The sequence below is a fragment of the Hippocampus bargibanti genome, linkage group LG05 (assembly GCF_051943395.1).
Source record: "Hippocampus bargibanti isolate YZ-2025 linkage group LG05, ASM5194339v1, whole genome shotgun sequence".
Taxonomy (NCBI): domain Eukaryota; kingdom Metazoa; phylum Chordata; class Actinopteri; order Syngnathiformes; family Syngnathidae; genus Hippocampus; species Hippocampus bargibanti.
The window spans coordinates 14,860,543-14,874,651 of record NC_142738.1 but is presented as its reverse complement, the minus strand read 5'-3'; the positions used below and the strand labels follow the sequence as shown (position 1 = coordinate 14,874,651).

Sequence of the window (14,109 nt, the reverse complement as noted above, 5' to 3'; positions counted from 1 at the left end):
GTCGAGCAGAACCTCACGGGAGTAGGTACGCCTCGGGTGTAGCGAGGCCAACGGAGACGGACATTTGCACGAGTAAGACAAACACAATAATCAGAATCAGAATCAGAATCATCTTTATTGCCAAGTATGTAGGACACACAAGGAATTTGTTTCCGGTAGAACACGCTGCACTAGTATCGTTGTCAAAAAAACTGCTAAGTGGCACTATACAGTAAACACGAAAAAAACAATTTGCCGGGAGAGAGAGGAGCCGCTGCGTGTGCACGCGCCGCCATCTTGGAAAAAAAAAATTGACCTTGATCCGTCACTGGCGGGAACTGCAGGGGGAAGCACAAATACTTCCCTGCAGTCTTTGGCTTTTCTTCAAATTAACTGATATGCATGAGCTGCTGCGCATTTACTTTGCTTTAACCTACTTGTGTGTCAATTTGGGGGTTAAATATGGCTGTAATTACGCAATTTTATGGATCCCACATGTCTGGTTCCCAATGTCAGTGGCTGCACACACACACACAAACACACACACACACACGCGCACACACACACACACACACACACACACACACACACACACACACACACACACACACACACACACACACACACACACACACACACACACACACACACACACACACACACACACACACACACACACACACAGAGAAAGCCTCGTGGCAGACATAAAAAGGCCAATAAGAGGGAAAGCTTACACAGGCAACATGAACAACTGCACGGGTCCAAGCAGAATGTATCAAATGGGACTGCTTATATTACATAGCAGCTCATAAAGTAAATCACTGTACCGTTAGCAGACTGCCCAAAATACATATTTGGACAACTTGGATAAAATTTTACCAACCCTAAATTAATCCCCTTCCAGTAATGACAAGATGCGACGTATAGCATGACTATTAGATGAATGAACACTTCCGTGGATGTGGTTGATTAGATGCATGGGTTGAGGGGCGGTCATTGCATGGATGAATGGATAATTAGGTAAATGTGATCAAAGGCTAGCAGATTGTTAGAGTATATCGGTGGCTAAATAGGTGGATGGATGCATTGAAGGTGGTAGTGGGAAAGATGGACATTTGATGTACTGAAGAGAGATGAACAGGTGAGCAAAGGATTGATGGATACTGATTTTTTTAATGGTAATATGTTTTGTAAAATTATTTTTTTATGGAAAATGAGATGAGAGATGCATTGAGATATCCTTTATTCGTCTCAGATTGGAGAAATTCCCAAATCGCAGCAACACAGTTATGAAAGGAAGAGGAAAGAATAAGTACAAAAACAAAATATAAGAGCTGCTGTAAAGGCAGCCACTTTCGCGGTGCCAATTTTTAGTCAAGGTAGGACTTTCAGAAATATATGTTTTATTCACAGATACGTTACATTGTTTCTTTCGCAACTAGGTACTTTCAGAACCCCGCTGAGGGATATGTCTATGGCTTTATGTGTGGACGTAGATGTGAAAGTGGTAGACAGACAAACAATTATATGGAGTGCAAATTCAATCAAATTTATGGAACGATTCAGTGACTTAAACCGAATGCAAGAATCCATAGTTCGTAACTTTATGTATTATTGCCAAATAAATTCACACTGGGTGTCTCCCAATGGCTCACAGGATGTATCGAGCAGAGAAGCTACCAAACACCAACCTGGTGTTCCTGATCACCGACGCCAAGGCCACGTGTTTGTCATGTGACCCCAGACCGCTGCGACAAGCCGAACAACCTTGTATCCTTTCACTCAAGCCGTAAACCGTCAACATGGGAGTGACATCATGTTTTTTTTTTACTCCTGCTTCCCTCCATCCATCAGCACTTGTGACAAGAAAGCTTTAAAGTCATTGTGCAAGGACACACGCCAAAGTACTTTTCAACAGGTCCCTTCTGAGCGTCTGCGGGTGAGCAGTAAACCAGATGCAGTGCATATAAAATTGCGCTCTCACGTTACTACCAGATTGACATTTCTTTGTTTCGCTCCTGCGCGCCACCATCAAGTTAAATGAAGGTTAAGAGCAGAGGTGCACTTGTCTGCTGAAAGGTAAACAGGATATCTGTTTGACAGATGTCGCTTTAATATGGGTTGATTCTCAAACAGTAAAGGTGTCATCACAGCATTTGTCACAGGGTTACTACAGGGTGCATTTGTTGCCACGAAGGTCATTGCACTTTAACACGGACGAACACATTGTTCATTTTACTATTTTACTATTTGTTGGCCTTTCGTCTCAAAATGACTTTGATTTCTGAGTGTTTTGGACTGTGTTATTTCCTGTTTGGCCGGATTTATCGTTTCCTAATGCGATTCAGGGTCTTGCGCATCTGTGGTTTGTTTTCTGACATTTGTTTCATGTTAAATTCATGTCTAGTTAATTTTATTTCATGCCTTCTGTGTGAATATGATCAGTTCCTTTCTCAGCTGTGTGGTTTTTTTTCCTGCCTTTTTTATCATTAGTTCTATACACAACATTTTTATGAAGGAGACTTAGCAGTCATTAACTTTTCTTGCATGATGTCCAATTTTTTCTAGCAGTAGCAATGTTTGATTCACTCCTATTTAGGTTTGGTATTTTTGTAATTATATTTGATGCAATTTGTTGATATAGTAGTTACTATCATCCAAGTGTTTTTTACTTTTTTGAGAATAGTTTTTTTTTTTTTCTGAGAAGGGCAGAACAATAACTCATTTTTTTTAACACAACCTTAATGCTACTGCTCAGGTTGTTAAAAAAATGTATGTTTTTTTGTTTGTTCATTTTTTTTTCACTTCTGTGTTGGGATAATCAGTTCAGTCCTCATCCAGTTTTTTTCTGAGGCTAATTTTAAAACTCTTACATTTTTTTCAGTGGTAGCAATTTGTTTCAGGCCTTGTACTTTGTTTCTGAGAGTTTGTTTCTTTTTATTTGACATGCTTTGCATATTTAAGTCAGTAAGTAAGTAATCATATTCTGGTTTATCCCCACATTGTTGCTTTTTTCCTAAAATCTGCGTGTTCAGCCGAAGGTCCAGATCCATGCGAACTAGCCCATAATCCGAGGTACCGCAAGGGGCCTGATGTGTGCTTCGACAAAAATGAAAATGTAAGACATTGACCTCAGCGCCTGCGTGCTGACAGATTTATATGACCTCGAGTTGTTCACAAATGTTATTCACTGTCAGATTCAGATGAGTTTTGGCCTTTGGGTACAATGTTATCTTCCTTCCTTCCTTTTTTCATAACTTCTCATGTCATTGTTCCCTATCGATCTGTCTTCCTTTTGTATTTCTTAATGATTTTTGTATTCATCTTCTCATTTTATTTGCCTCTGCCTCCCACTGGCTGTCCCTCTCGTCCATCATGGTAGGATTAGCCCCTGTGTCCAATCAGCAGAGGGTCCACATTGAGCGACTCAGCCATGCTCTTGTTTCCGTTGGTTCTGCTCACTCTTTTTGGGTTAGTGTGTCACCTGTATGTACAATAGACAAGTCCGTATTATTTGTTGTTTTGCGCGTGAATTTAGTTTCAGAGGAACATTCTGATTAATATGCTTGAGATCATGTTGTCAAAAAGGAATAAAACCGGAAAAGCTTACTTTATTAAAGTGAAAGTTGTTATTTTAATACAATATTATTATTCTGCACAATCATATTTTATTACATGATTGTCATTTTTGTACGAAGTGTCAGACTTGAAACAAATATTCTTCCATTGCATATGAATGAAATGCCAATCAATATGATAAAAATAAGAATAATAATAATAAAGTAATGGTTTTGTTTTCTGAGAATCCTTTTGTAATGCACTGGAAATTGTCTGGAAGATTAATAATATGCTTAATATTATTGCAGGAGTAATGTTTTCAACCATTATTATTATTATTATTATTATTATTATTATTATTATTATTATTATTATTATTATTATTATTATTATTATTATAAATAACGATTACAATGTAAATGTTTGATTTTTAAAATCAATACACAGTATGTGTAAACTAATTGAAAATTTGGTATTGTTTGGTAAAATATTTCAACATTTCCCCCTTGCGACACTTGGAGATTCTCTCCACATGAAGTGCTTTTCATAAAATGTCATTGCAGGAAGCAATATTTCAGCTCTGTTGTTCACACCCATTATTATTCAATTCGTGACGTGGATTCCACCAAAAGGGGGGAAAGGGCTGTGCAGTTCATGTGTTATATAAATCAACATAAATTGGCAAAATCAAAGGAGGAATGTGTATGAAATACTATTCCTGAGCGGCCGACTTTGCAGCGTTTATAAATTGTCTAAATATTTGGTCTTAAAAATGGCCTCATATCTATTCGCCCAGCCTTTCATTGTTTTTTTTTTTTTTTTAAGCTTCTTAGATCAAGACACTTGATGCCTGGGAGTGTGTGCTGGGATGCGGAAAGAGGAAATAGGAAGTTGGGCTTTCTCATCTTTCCATCTCTGTCTTACTTACTTTTCTTTGCACTCCTCATAGCGAGACAGATTGTGTCACTGAAGTAAACAGAGGAAGCCCCGCTCGGCTTTCCTGCCTTTTGAATCCAGGCCACTCCGAAACCTTTTTAAGCCCAGTTGATGGCATGCCTGACCTTCCTGAGTTAACCCAACTTATTCTCTGTCACGAGAGGTGGTGATGGCGGGTGCGGATCCCAAAAAGCAGGCAGGAGGGAGCAGGAGGTTGTTTGACAAATTGTATTAAAATAAAGTCAGCAGGAACAAAATGTAAAACATCAAAATGATCTGAATGGAAAAAATACAAAGTAGCAAAAGAAGACCAAATGTAAAAGCCCGCCAAGGTTAAACAAACACGTACACGATGCATGCTGCAACCAAGCAGCAAACAAACAATGAATCGGCACCGGATGATCGTGCCAGGTGTCCTTTTAAGTGTCATTGATTATAACGACCAGCACCTGCGAGGCTGCCGGCAGGGCTGACGTCGCTACCCGCTGGTCGCCAATCTGATCGGGACGACCAGCACCTGTGCAGGTGCAGGCGGGGCCGACAGCGCCCCCCGTTGGTCGCCAACCAGATCATGACAGTACCCCTCCTTCAAGGGGCTGCTTCCAGAAGTCCCAACAGTCTCCCAAAAGGTCCACTCGCCAGGGAACGGTCGGTGGAGAGGGCAACCGCTGCCTCTCCAGCATACGACGGGCGGTGGCCTGATGGGAACGGGACTCGGCCTGGGGTGGACGAAGACGCGGCACGGATCGTCGTGGGCGTTAGTGCGATCCCTCTCGCATGTTCACGCGACGGCGCATGGCTCTGCGTGGACGTCGAACTGCCAGGCGCAGAATGGCACCCCGTACGGCCGTATGGGACCAGGTCTCGGCCGGAGGCCGATGTGGGCGTGAACTGCCCGGCTCCGGTGGAACGAGACCAGTCCAGAGCCGCTCCGGGATCCAGCGGTGAGTGGGGTCTCGGACTGGCGTTGACGCGGACGTTGCACGGCTCGTCGTGGGTGAGACTCAATTCGTCATGCACGACGACAGCGTGGCTGGACGTGGCCGTGCAATGCCAGTCACCCAGTGTCACCCTGGACGGCCACCTGGAAGGAGGTCTCGGCCGGACGTTTACGTGGACGTTGCGGCTCGTCGAGTGACGCAATTCAAACTCGACGAGGCTTGCGCTAACGTGGACGTAGCATTGCCAGGCACAGGGTGGAAATGAGACGGGTCCGATGTACCTGCGGGATCCGATGGTAGGCCGGTTCATTCTGTCACCGTTCGCGAGGTGGTGATGGCGGGTGCGGATCCCAAAAAGCAGGCAGGAGGGAGCAGGAGGTTGTTTGACAAATTGTATTAAAATAAAGTCAGCAGGAACAAAATGTAAAACATCAAAATGATCTGAATGGAAAAAATACAAAGTAGCAAAAGAAGACCAAATGTAAAAGCCCGGCAAGGTTAAACAAACACGTACACGATGCATGCTGCAACCAAGCAGCAAACAAACAATGAATCGGCACCGGATGATCGTGCCAGGTGTCCTTTTAAGTGTCATTGATTATAACGACCAGCACCTGCGAGGCTGCCGGCAGGGCTGACGTCGCTACCCGCTGGTCGCCAATCTGATCGGGACGACCAGCACCTGTGCAGGCGCAGGCGGGGCCGACAGCGCCCCCCGTTGGTCGCCAACCAGATCATGACATTCTCACACATTAACGGTCGCAGTCAGGTGTATTACGTCACTTGGCTGACCCAATTGTTAATGGACATGAACTGCTTAGCCTGTCTAATCTCCGTGGCTAACCAAAAGGTACCTAGTGAGGAGCATTATTTCATTGTGCATGCATGTTTTTTTGTACTAATAAAAAGACCACCTCGCTCAAATGATAGATTGCGATCAGGACACGATACATTGTTAAATTGTAAGAGGTCATCGTCGGCTTCATAGCGACATATTTTCCGATCTGCTTCTGAAGCCAAACCCTAGGTTGCATGCATGAATGGTCTTGATTTTAGTTAGAACATCTGGTCGTGGTGAACTCCAAACTTGCTCGTGCTGGAATGACCGTAATAATAAACAAACAGGTTAGAAAAACAGCTTCGATACAGTAAACATTCTCGGGCTGCCATGATTGATTGCACTTAATTAAAGCCGCTGAACCCTTTTATGCACAAATCATGATAACCTGTAACCTGATAATCTGATTAACTACCCACGATAATAAAGGCTGCCCCTGAAAGGGTTAGATAAAAAATCTATATAAGGAATGTCCGTTTTCCAAGTGAGAATGAAAGTTGCATGTTTTGTAACATGTCAATCAATTAACGATGCTAACACAGTTCTTATGCCATTATTATAGGATACATTTTAATCCAAAAATAGTAAGGTCGGGAGGGGGGGTTATTTGCTGCTTAAAGGGTCAGTTTAAAACTTCTGTTGAAACATGTTCAATTCTTGCTGCTTGCAGCCTCCACTGTAGATATTACCACCACGCTAAACCTGAATAAGTGACATATCCAAATTTGCTCTTTCCAGATGAATTGCACATTTTCAAAGCTTTAAAGAGGATGTTTTGACTTGTTAATTCTTAAAGCGTGAGATCTTCATGAGCAGCTGCTTGGCAAAACTAAAATCCATTTTACGGCATTAATAACACTTCAAGCCACGTCAAGGGTATTTGAACATAAATACGTAGTGTAGCAACATCTGATCTCGTCTCATTTTCCGTACCGCTTATTCCTCATTAGGGTCGCGGGGGTTGCTGGAGCCTATCTCAGCTGTCTTCGGGCACGAGGCGGGGGACACCCTGAATTGGTTGCCAGTCAATCGCAGGGCACACAAAGACATACAACAGTCACTCTCACACCTAGGGACAATTTGGAGTGGTCAATCTGCCTGCCATGCATGTTTTTGGCGTGTGGGAGGAAACCGGAGGACCCGGAGAAAACCCACTCGGGTCCGGGGAGAACATGAGAACAAACTCCACACAGGGAGGCCGGACCGGGACGTGAACCGGCAACCTCTGCACTGTGAAGCCGGTGTGCTAACCACTCGACTACCGGGCCGCCCGTGTAGCAACATATTTAAAAAAAAAACAATTTACTGTATAACAGAAGTGGTTGTTTTAAAGTGCTCCAATAATAGAGCTGAGTTGAGTTGAGTAAGCAAAAAGCACTTACGCAATCCGTGTCATAAGGCACTGACTGGAACATCTACTGGGGGAGACTTTAATAGAGCTGACTTTTAATCTGTCATCTTAATTCATTAAAAAATAATCAAGAAGAAAGGAAGAAGACCCGAAGAACATTTTAATGAAACTTGTGGGGTTTTACCGGAAATATGTCATATCTTTCCTTGTACAGTCTGTACAAGAAGTCCATTACTGCAGTTTGACTGCCTTCTTCGTGTATAATTACACTGTATGTGTTACAGTGAACCCTCGTTTATCGTGGGAGATACGTTCCAAAAATAGCCCGTGATAGGTGAAATCCGTGAAGTGATGTGTGATGAATGAAGTGAGCTTTTCTTTTTTTTTTTTTTTTTTTTTTACAATGCAATACTGTACTGCAGAATGAAACAAAAAAATAAAACCTCTTTTCAGGCCCAAAATGTGTTTAAGAATTAGAAATACAAGTATTAACGTTTTCTTAGAACGTTAAATAACAGTGTCTTAAACTCATGGCAAAATGTTAGCGGACACCCAGGCAGACAACTCTGAAAAGTTCCCTGCCCGGCCATGAAGTTGCCTGCCCCATTTTTCACAACTTGAAACACAAATTGCCAAACGAACGTTCGTTTGGTCATTTGCATACTCGGCACGGCAACCAATCAGAAGCCTGTTTCGTGCTTCGGACTATAACGTACCTGAAAAGTGTACTTGAAAGTTTTGAAAGCTGCTTAGAAAGAGGAGTCCACAAGCTTAGAGAGAGGAGTCCACGTGGCTTGTAGCGGTTTGGTTGTAGCTTTTGCTTTATTGAATAAAAAAATAAGTTTGATTTGAAAATAATAGTTTTTTTTTTTCTTGAAGAAGTTGTCGGCCACCCGGGCCAAGACGTTTTGAAAGTTGTACGCCCGACATAAAAAGTGTACGCCCCGGGACTCCGGGGAGACGTTATTTCAAACACTGCAAATAACTATAATAGTGTAACGTCCGGTGCTTGTGGTGCATGTTTGGGGGCTGGGCTTGTCGGGGGAGCGTGACGACACGAAGAGAAGGGAGGACCCGACAACGAAGGGTTCGAGAGAGTGCCTGAGGAGAATGACTGCGCGTAAGTTGTGGCGTAACAACAGCTCCTGTTTGTATGAGATAACTGCTACGTTTTAATTAAAAGACCAACCCGCTATCCAACGACTGTGCGCTTCATTTGTCACGCTGAGGGGGCATTACAATAGTTTAGAAAAAAGCTATATTTTTTGTATAGTAATTAATACAAGGTAGGAAACATTGTCACTCGTGTATTTCACAGCCCCATCTGCTGCGCCTCTTCAGCCTGACTCTGCTGCGTTGTTGCTCACGTATTCCTCCGCGCCAGCTGTATCCGCGGAGGCGACCTCTCCGTGCAGAGAAACGTCTTTAAGTCCAAAGTGTTTCTGAAATTTCTCAAACCAGCCTTTACTGGCATTAAATGTGCTTGAGATGGCGTGAATGGCCCGATCCGCATCCCCCTGCCCTTCGCTGTCATGAGGAACATCGCTGTCGGCAAAAGTCTCATCAAGTGTTTTAGCTTTTGTATGGATAACGTTGGCATCGAGCATAATGCGCTATTTCTGCAGTCATTAATCCACAAAGCTAACACAGATTCCATCCTTACAATGGCCTTGTTGCGGACTGTCACAACTCTTTTTTCATCCTTGTTAGAGCTTATTGGTGTATATTATTTTCATCCTTCTTTATGGATCGAACTGAAGATTCGTTTATTCCGTAATGGCGCCCTACAGCCGCATAGCTTTTACCTTGCTTCATCCATTGTCAGCACCATTGTCAGTTTTGTCACGGAGAAAAATTGCAAATGTAAATATGGCAGAATGTATAGAAATGAAAACTATTGGCATGGGTCTAATGAAAAACCAGTATCAACTTTATTTCACGTCGAGAAAACAGTAACGCCCCCGAGCCAATCAGGATTCACTGTAAAAAAATAGCACTGTAAAATAGTCTGCGAAGCTGCGGTAGGTGTAGTGTGATATAGATCACTGTAATAATAATAATAAATACATTTCATTTCCAAGTGCCTTTCAAAACTCTCAAGGTCACACAGCAGGGGTCGGGAACCTATGGATCACGAGCTATATATGGCTCTTTTTATGATTGCATATGGCTCGCCGATAAAACTAAATACATACTCTCGTTTTTTTCGCCGTTCATTTCCTTTTGGGGCTGCAGTTGGCGGAAAGTGCAATTTTGATTGGATGATAATGACCTAGGTTGGTGGAGAGCGCAATTTTGATTGGATGATACTGCCCGTCATATTGAAACAGGTAAACGCCACTTTAAATGAGCCCGACAAGTACACTCCAGCTTGAATGCACCGGAGCATTCGCCTTTGAGGAGAGAAAATGTTCTGATTCTAATTTGCAGTGAAACAATTCCATCGATGAAACAGTCGTATGTCAGTGACATTTTAACAAGCCCCATGTTAACGTTAGCATCACTATTTATTTATTTATTTATGTGTTTATTTATTTATTTATTTGTGTTTCCATCAAATGGCCCAATTAAAGAGTTCAGTATTTGCATTTATTAGAGGCTTTGGAGAGAAATGTCAGAGAGGCCAGACTGAGATGATTTGGACATGTCCAGAGGAGAGAGAATGACTACATTGGGAGAAGGATGCTGATCCTTGAACTGCCAGGCAGGAGACAGAGAGGAAGACAAAAGAGGAGTTTTATGGATGTTGTCAAAGAGGACATGAAGGTAGCCTGTGTGAGAGAAGAGGATGCACAAAACCGGGTTACATGGTAGGCACTGATTCGCTGTGGCGAGCCCTCAAGCGAAAAGCCGAAAGGAAAAGAAGAATAAGAAGTATTTGCATTTTTGCCATTAGTGCAGAATTTGTTATTGAACTGTTTGTGTCTTAAAACCGACTATAAATTTCCTCCGGCAGGAAGACGACTCTGATTGCGGCAGAGGAACCGGCCTGAGCCCGTGCCTTGGGACCACGGTCGCACTCCAGCTGTTTCTACTGCTGTGGCTCGGCACGCCTTCTCCAAGCTCCTGATGCCTTAGAAATGTCCAAACACAAATGGCTCGAAAAACTTTCAGCATTAAGTGAGGCGGCAAAAACGCTATCAACAAACCGTCTCATGTCACTTGAGGAAGATGGAGGATGTCCTCCACGTCAGTTTCACAAACGCCGTGTTAATTTGTTCCCCACACAGTCTTCATTTCAGACACCAAAGGTTTCTCACTCATTTCCTTTTTATCGCGAACCCTGCTCAACTGCTTGTTTTCATACTGCACCCTCACAGAATCCACGACGGGGTCCAAGGGTAAGCACGAACAAAACCCTTTAATTTTGTTTAGTGCGCTCACTGATAATGTTGATTTGTGTAGTTGTTGCGATTATTTGTATCAATTGCGTATTGAGGGTGATGAACCCAACAACCCTCTACTCTTTTTGTCGTCGAGTATTTAAACATGTACTGCACCTGCTCAACAAGCATTTTGCGACTGGGTCAGTGTTGTATTGTAGTGATGTGCGCTTCATATAAAACAAAGTACAAGATACCTGGTAATCTGAGCCACACCACCCAAAAAAATAAATTAACATGCACACAAACTGTTGTTTTAAATCTGTCGCTTTGAATTGGCCGTATGAGCATACGCGTAGATATTCAAACGTTCACTCCCAACGCAGGCGGAACACTTACCACACAGATGAAGAGACTTGAGATGTATGCCGTCGACAGACTTCATTGAGCACAATTCTTCATCGATTTGAGCTGATTTGCCATCTCGTAGCATTCTAGTTTGAGTTTTACAGAGAGCAAACATTTTTCAGAACATAATAGAGGATATGTTTAAAAAATATGCTGGATGTTTGTAAACAATAGAGAAAAGGCTTCTTCTGGGTAGCAGAAAAGGAAATGAACTGACTTGAAATGAAAAAGGACAACAAAAACTTGTCTTTCACCTCAGAGTATCCCCCAGTTTATTTTGTTCCCATTAAAATAAAATAAAAATAATTTGAAAAAAAATGAATCTCGTGAAATGTATGGGTATGAAGGATAATGGAAATCACCAAACTGCCTTTTGGGAGATTTGGTTTGTTTACTGATAATAACACTGACAATTGCTTGAGCTTCTGCCATGTGGAAGGACGTGTCATGTCATAATGAAAAGGCCGGGAATATTAAATCACAAAGTGATCAAAAATGATCCTTGGCACCAACGCCCAACAGTATCAAATTGAACATCTGTATTTTGTGGGGGTTTCCTTCACTTGAATTGCATTGAATTCCCAGTGCCAGCGTTTTAACTCAGATGCCCGTTTTTCCAGTGCACAGTGCCGACAAGGTACCATATCCAGTTCCTAGTCAGCCGGAGTTCCAAACATTTCCGTAGAAAGGACAAAAAAACATTACCCTGTCGCTGTGCCTTGGCTTTGGACAGTGCGGCATTATAATCCAAAGTCTCCTCTTTGCTGCAGCTGCCCTCATTATCCTATAAACTTGAGATTTGTCAGTGTCAAAACCACGAGAGTGGAACCGAACTGGCCGTGTGGTGGCAATGAGGGCAACATCAGGATAATTTCTAGAATCACTCCGGAAGGTCTCTCGCAACGTTTGGAACTTTTTGGTTTTAACCTTGTGGCCCACCAGTCTGGTCTCATTACAATACAAGCGGATTTTAAGCACAGTATATTATCAGTTTTATTACCCGCTGCCTTTCTGCCTCCCTCTGAATTTAAAGAATACAATGCGAGCCGCTTGGACTGGCCAGAGGTTGGCTGTGTTCCCCCACAGACTGGTGCGAACGCCGTCTTCTATCTGCGTTAGCCTTGCAAAATACGAACAGAAAGACTGCCTTCCATGCGCAGTTAGACTGCACTGAACATTAAATAGGGGCCCAATGAATCATCGTCTCTATGAACGTATCCACCGCTTTCTAATATTTAAAAACAATATGCCTAGCCCATATTAAATACCTTTCAATCACATCTTCGTTTTTGGGTTGCCTTGAATGACCTCTTTAAGGCTCAAACGTATTTTTTATCAAACTGTTTTCCGAAGTGCATCAACTTGGAGAAAAACGATGATAGTTCAAATAGTGTTCCCAGTTTGAACCCTTTCTTTAATGTGAACCTAGAAGTCGTTGCCAGGTGACTTTTTTCAATTATTCTCATTAAAAATATATATTTATAAAAACAAATATGCTATTGTCATATAAATCCTGGATGGATCGATTGCGATACCAAAACATATTCTTTAGTGGTGCTCATTTTCCCGGTTTATAGATGAACAATGCTGAATCATATCTCTTTGACGCAATTTCTGACTAAAATCTCTTGAGACCGTTGTACAATTTGTAACATACAGAAAAGATGAGGAATGTCCTTTCCTCCCTGATCCACCTCCACGGAAAGCCGACTCAAGGTCTCGCCGCAGCATCTCCTTGAATTTACTTTTATTTTCTCTCCACATCACCTCGACTCAGGAGCCAAGATGACTTGTGAATGAGCTTCATATTAAACGGGACTGTCTCTTTGTTTTGCTTCCCCTCCTCCTCTGCTTCTTGCTTGTTTCCTCTCTGTTGTCACTATATTAAAAGTGCTGTGAAGCAGATGCCAGTTTACGGCATGCTCGTCCAAAATGCCCCAAAGTTCCCGGATTATCGTTTTGTTTGTTGTGTTTCTCGCACCCATCTGTTCAGCATCAGGGCCTGTTGGAGAGATTGTGAGAGGACAAAGTATCAGTGATCATTCACAATTGCCTTACCTCTCTTGAATTGGTATCATGGTCGCCATGTGCATGCCTTTGAGGTTCAAGTTCTCTCCATCTTGCCTTTGTGCTGAGCTGCCGGTGCTACTGCCTGTTCATCAAAGTGTTGATGTGAATTTAATGCAGAATTGGGGGCATGGAGGTTTTCATCTCTATTGTTGAGAAGGCCTCCTCTCGCGCCACGATATCTGATTGTGCTTTATTTACTCTTTTGTGGAACTTGACTATAGCCTGAATTCCTTTTTTTTATACATTTGTACACTATTTACTGTATAAGAGATAAATTACAGAGGGTTAAAATGTTTATTACATGGTGTTGATTATTGTGCAAATATATTCACAATAAAAGTGTTGTATTGTTATGGCTTTTTTTTTTTTTTACTTTTTAAAATTGTTGACAGTACCTCACAAGACATCACTTTTGATGTGAATACACATTGATTCACAATTTCCCTTGAAACTTGTAAAATGCCTTCTAATCTTTATTTTTGACTCAAAAGTGGTACTGATTTCAAATCAAAAAGGGATAATATGGCACCATTGGCAGGAAATGTGTTACCGTTGTTTACATTGGAGTACATTTAGAGAGCAGTGGTTGACAAACTGGAGAGACCCTTCATCACCCCTCTGTTCCTACCCCTTGATAAGCCACAGCATTGAAACAGTTCATGGTTCGTCTTGAAATAATTGTGTCCTCAACAAAGAAGTGTGTGA

The 14,109-nt window shown here is 42.2% G+C and overlaps 1 protein-coding gene across 3 annotated transcripts in view; it reads left to right on the top strand.

Moving 5' to 3' along the window:
• The window catches only part of cacna2d1 (calcium voltage-gated channel auxiliary subunit alpha2delta 1), a 142,079-nt gene extending 128,328 nt beyond the window's left edge, over positions 1 to 13,751 (top strand). For all 3 annotated transcript variants that reach the window (XM_088996843.1, XM_088996846.1, XM_088996844.1), the window contains 3 exons: positions 1,637 to 1,749; positions 3,015 to 3,097; positions 10,560 to 13,751. In XM_088996843.1, coding sequence (XP_088852969.1) covers positions 1,637 to 1,749; positions 3,015 to 3,097; positions 10,560 to 10,673 — 310 coding nt within the window. In that variant the 3' untranslated portion in view covers positions 10,674 to 13,751. The remainder of the gene's footprint in view (positions 1 to 1,636; positions 1,750 to 3,014; positions 3,098 to 10,559) is intronic.
• Positions 13,752 to 14,109: the final 358 nt, after the last annotated feature.